We start from the raw sequence: 5,393 nt of genomic DNA, 5'->3' as shown, positions 1-5,393 counted from the left end.
ATTTATTTCTGTTTTTGACCTCCTTACAGCAGAACCTGCAGGTAGTTCAGGGACTGATCAGGTGTGTTGGAGCAGGAAACATGTAAAACATGAAGGGCTGCGGCCCTCCAGGACCAGGACCACCCACCCCTGTAAACTCATGTTTTATAGTTTGATGGATCCAGCAGGGACCGCAGCTTAGGTGACGGCCATCTTGGATTTCCAAAATAGCATTTTAGCTTCACTCCAGGTGGATAAATATAAGTTCTTGTCCACACCTGAGAATGTTCTGTAGCTCAAAGGGTAAAAACAAGTTCAGAGCAGCTTTGTCCTGACAGAATTAAATGTTTTGATATAAATTGTATCAAACATAAAGGTACACAGAACTAATTTATCAGTTCTGGTAATTATTTGCTTATTAAAGTCCAGATTATAGGACCCATTAATGTTTAAATCTGAGCTTACCTGACAGGTGCTGAACGAGTCCGTCTCCCAGTCCTTCTCATCTGACAGGCGGAACTGACTGAACGAATCCCCTAAAAACACAAATAATTATTAGATCCTCGTCCTCGGGGTGTTCAGCACTTCAACACACAAAACAAACTTCAGAGTGAAACAAAAAGAGTTTTTCTAAAAGCTTCAGTGAGTTGTTGACATGTGACTCTGGCCTCGCTGCAGCTGCAGCTCTTGTGAAATTCACGGTGATATTAATAAACAGCGTCGCCCTCGACACACGAGGAGGACTGGGGCTGCCGGTGAGGAGCCGGCAGGAGCAGGAGGTCCGGTGTGAAGCACCGCTCTCCTGGTTCTGCTGAGCGCCGTCATCGCTGCGCTGCTTTGGAGAGGGAGGAGGAGGAGAGGGAGGAGAGGGAGGAGAGGAAGGAGGGGAAGGAGAGGATGGAGAGGGAGGAGAGGATGGAGAGGATGGAGAGGAAGGAGGGGAAGGAGAGGGAGGAGAGGATGGAGAGGGAGAAGAGGATGGAGAGGGAGAAGAGGATGGAGAGGGAGAAGAGGGAGAGAGGAAGGAGAGGAAGGAGAGGGAGAAGAGGGAGGAGAGGAAGGAGAGGGAGAAGAGGATGGAGAGGGAGAAGAGGGAGAGGGAGGAGAGGGAGGAGAGGAAGGAGGGGAAGGAGAGGGAGGAGAGGATGGAGAGGATGGAGAGGAAGGAGGGGAAGGAGAGGGAGGAGAGGATGGAGAGGGAGAAGAGGATGGAGAGGGAGAAGAGGATGGAGAGGGAGAAGAGGGAGAGAGGAAGGAGAGGAAGGAGAGGGAGAAGAGGGAGGAGAGGGAGAAGAGGGAGAAGAGGGAGAGAGGAAGGAGAGGGAGGAGAGGAAGGAGAGGGAGAAGAGGGAGGAGAGGGAGGAGAGGGAGAAGAGGGAGAAGAGGGAGAGAGGAAGGAGAGGGAGGAGAGGAAGGAGAGGGAGGAGAGGAAGGAGAGGGAGAAGAGGGAGGAGAGGAAGAAGAGGAAGGAGAGAGAGAGGGAGGAGAGGAAGAAGAGGGAGGAGAGGAAGGAGAGGGAGGAGAGGAAACATAAAACAAAAACACAAAATAAAAACAAACACGAAACAAAAACACAAAACAGAAACACAACAGAAACACACAACAGAAACACACAACAGAAACACACAACACAAAGCTAAACAGAGAAATCAATATCGGACTTTAATATCAGCCCAGTTGTACATATGGAACGATGCTGATTTTAATGTTGACATGTTGTGCATCTCTAATTATTTTAAATCAACATTTGAAACCTGAGACTTTAGATCAAACCCAGAATGAAGCTTTAGTTTGTAGAAGATGTAGAAATGATAATTAGAGTTTTACTCTTATTTCTGCTCAGACTGTGCTGAAGATCAGTCTCTGTACAGCTTTAACCAAAACTAACTCTTTATTTCTCTTATTTACAATAAGAACAAATATTCAGACTGAAACTGTTTTTGTTTGATGTGAAATTTGCTTTGGTTTCAAAATGAATTTCCCTCAATTTAAAGTTTTAAATCTGAATTAATTTGCTTTGAAACTGTTCTTTTGTTGTATTAGAAACAGTGTAGTGGCTGAGGCGTGTGAGGAATGTGCTGCAGACACACTGATGTGTTGTGTTGTGTTGTGTTGTGTTGTTGAGCAGTTAGATGTTTTATGAGGGATTTCAGTCGAGTCTCCCAGCAAACAAAGTCATGTAGAAACTGGGATAATCTACAACAGATTACAGTGTTTTAATCCAAAAAGTGTGAACGAAACAAAGAAAGCTTGATCCAACAGGTTAGATATTTTCAATCAAAACTAAATGAACTTCTGATGGTGCTATCGTTAGGTAACAATACTTAAAGTTTTGGTTTTTATGGTTTGGTGGGTCAGAACCGGTGATATTAGCAGGTTAAAGCTGAAGCTGAAGCTGAATGAGCGTGCCACACACAGATGGTCTGTCAGTGGGAGACGTGACGGAGGAGCTGCAGTCAGCTGCCCTCTGTCTGCCTTCAGCTCCAACCATCAGCACCATCTGTGGACCGGGTCGGCAGGGGAGGAGCTACCTGCCGTCCAACGGGACGCCTGATGGACAGGAGCTTTGTGGAGGACACAAAGACTGTGAGACGAGCAGATAGCAGGAGGGAATGAGAACGTCAGCTTTAAGTGACGGCTCAGGAACAGACGTCTCCTCGTCTGATGTCCAGATGTGAGCAGGAAACTGACAGCAGATCGATTCACGTCAGCACCGGGATCTTAAACCCATCAAAGAACTGGCAGGAGGTTCCAGATAACATCAAGAAACAAGACGTGAACCAACAGCTGAAATCTGTTCCTCTGAAAACGTGCAGTCTGACAGCTTCCTCAGTCAGACCTGTTGTTGAACGTTCAGAGGAAAGTCTGGGCTCCTGCACATGTTCACATCAACATGAAGCTTTCTGCTGAAACAAGCTTTCTAACAGTGATTTTACTGCAGCACTCCTGCTGAGAGGCCTGCCTGTGGAACTCGTCTGCATGAAGGAGCTCCTGCCTCTTGACACCTCGCAGGCTGAACCTCACACCCACAAACTGCTAACGCAAAGTCCCGCTCTCACTTTTATTTTTCATTTATTTTATAAATCGAGGATGTGTTGTCCACGCACACTGTCCCGTCCTCATCACCTCCTCTCTGCTCGTCTTCACCCGTCTGTGGACGTCTGACGCTGAGTCAGCAGCTTCCCAGCAGGATCAACAATTAATGATGTAATTATAACGATGAACTCTGGGATGTTATGTTTGACTTTGTGTTCATTTAGTTTTTTACTTTTATAAAAATACTGCTGCTTCTTGTGTAATGGCATTCATTGTGAGGTTCTACACTTTATTCATTTTAACACTTATAGACTGAAATCAACCAAGTAAACAAACAAACAACTATTAAATCAATGCAGCATTTATCACTAAAGTCTGGTCTGCTGTAATTCTTTATGAGGACGTCCAAAAAAACAAACTAAATACAGTATTCAGTTGGTCCAAAATCTAACTTCTTAAATCCCAAAAAACAAAACCTCTTAGTTCCTGTGACACGCCTTTCCTTCAAATACAAAAACTCTAAGAAAACATTTCTATATTTAAGAAACTTGGAATAATACACATGATTTTACCCATTTTGTCACATAACTGGCCTATTTTCTTTTAAATTTGGCTCAAAGTGAAACAGGAAGTGACATCACAGGGGAACTCATTAATAAAATAAACTCGCTGGTCTCTGTTTATTAAAACAAAATTATTCAAACTAACCCTTTATCGTCTCTTTGATAGAAACTCAAAATAATGTAAAGAAACATCAGATTCTTCTCTACAGTCTGTTGTTAGCTTTAAAACATCACTCTGTTTACATGCAGACATTCCCCTTTGACATCACTTCCTGTTTCTTCACATGCAAATATCTCAACAACTGTTCATCTCAGTGACGTGAAATTTGTTTTACATGTTATTAATGTCATCTTTCCAAAAATGCATTCATGTTTATTACAAAAAATTGATGTCACAGGTACTTTAAAAATTGTATTGTTCCTTATTTTCCCAACAGAGCCCTTCACTGTCAGACTGCAGGTTTACTTTGGTTCCTCGAGTTTCTAAAAGCAGAACAGGAGGCGGAGCTTACAGTTTTCAGGGTCCTCTCTCGTGTTTCAGCCTGCTGTTAAAGACCAGACTCAAGACTTTCCTTTTACAGGATAAATCCTAGAGTTAGGGTCAGGTTTCCTAAGTTATCCCTTAGCTCTGCTCAGGCCAAGCCCCGCCCCCATCCTAATTCTGATTGGTCGGTTGTTCTAGTGTTTGAAAACAAACGCTGTGTCTCGTCCACAAAAATATCTACTAAACATCTGAAAACTGGAAGAACGACACGGCGCACTGAGGGCGTCGTCACATGGAAAGGGGGCGTCGCAAAAACCAAAGAGGGCTGTGAAGCTCCTTGTTTGGATTTAAAGAGACAGCCTCGAAACGAGTTTATGTGAGACACGCTCAAAAAAGGGGCGGGGCTTACGGAGTTCCAACAAGGAAGAACTCAGACCAAAGCGYTGCAGATCCACTCAGCATCATGTCTACATCTTTATATTTGCAGTTCTTGCTGCCAGTTTTCTTTAGTTTGTTTTAAAGTCAGACCTCAGTAAAACGTGGCTTTTCTTAAATGAAGTGTGCACATATCACACACGTTGTGAATCTTAGTGAAAGCTCTGACACTAGGTTGGAGAAGTGCGTCGCTGTCCGTGCACACACCACAGCTGCACACCTGTACCTGGACGACACCTTCGGCACACAACCTTCTCTGAGTCGTAAAGCTTTAAGCTGCAGTCTGAGAATCTTGTGGTGGGATCCATGGAGCCGGTCCAGTTGAAGCGAGCAGCCCCTCCGCCCCACCCGTCACGCCTTTTTAACCAAACCAATTAGCCCACCGTGACACGTTGCTGAAACCCACCACACGTCCATAAATCACAGCTTGCGCTAATTGCAATTAAAAATCTGGAGCAAACCAGGCGAGACAACAGAAGGCTGAAGCTCTTTGCTCTTAACTTTTAATGGTGATTCTGTGGAACTGTTGCTGTCAAAGTCGGTCCGGTCCACTCAGGACTTCACTCTCATTAAAAGAAGTGGAGAAACTCTGCTTTTGTTTGGAGCCGCGAGGCTTCCTGCCTCAGAAATCAACCATCATTTTCAACTGAAGCTTCATTYCCTCGTTATCCTGATTATTAGTTAAAAACAGGTTTAGATCTTTAATAATAAAATAATAACCTGAAATATGTAATTTACTTTCATATTTATACTTTTCACTAAATCAGCAGAAACATCTTTTCTTTTAAATCTGTTCTTATCTAGTTCCTACACTGCAAAAAACTGTCCACCTAACCAAGTTTTAAAACCTTATATCAGACAAAAAGTCTTTTTGATCTTGTTTTCAGACTGATTTA

At 43.7% G+C, this 5,393-nt stretch overlaps 1 protein-coding gene across 1 annotated transcript in view; it reads right to left on the bottom strand.

Annotated features, from left to right (window-relative positions):
- Window positions 1-444: 444 nt before the first annotated feature.
- The window catches only part of LOC106522439 (cell death regulator Aven), a gene marked incomplete at its 3' end in the record, with an annotated part of 23,272 nt that continues 18,323 nt past the window's right edge, over window positions 445-5,393 (bottom strand). Inside the window, 1 exon segment of the mRNA XM_014015444.1 lies at window positions 445-515. Coding sequence (XP_013870898.1) covers window positions 445-515 — 71 coding nt within the window.

This window comes from Austrofundulus limnaeus, unplaced genomic scaffold, assembly GCF_001266775.1.
Source record: "Austrofundulus limnaeus strain Quisiro unplaced genomic scaffold, Austrofundulus_limnaeus-1.0 Scaffold129, whole genome shotgun sequence".
NCBI lineage: Eukaryota > Metazoa > Chordata > Actinopteri > Cyprinodontiformes > Rivulidae > Austrofundulus > Austrofundulus limnaeus.
This window is presented reverse-complemented; position numbering and strand designations above follow the sequence as displayed.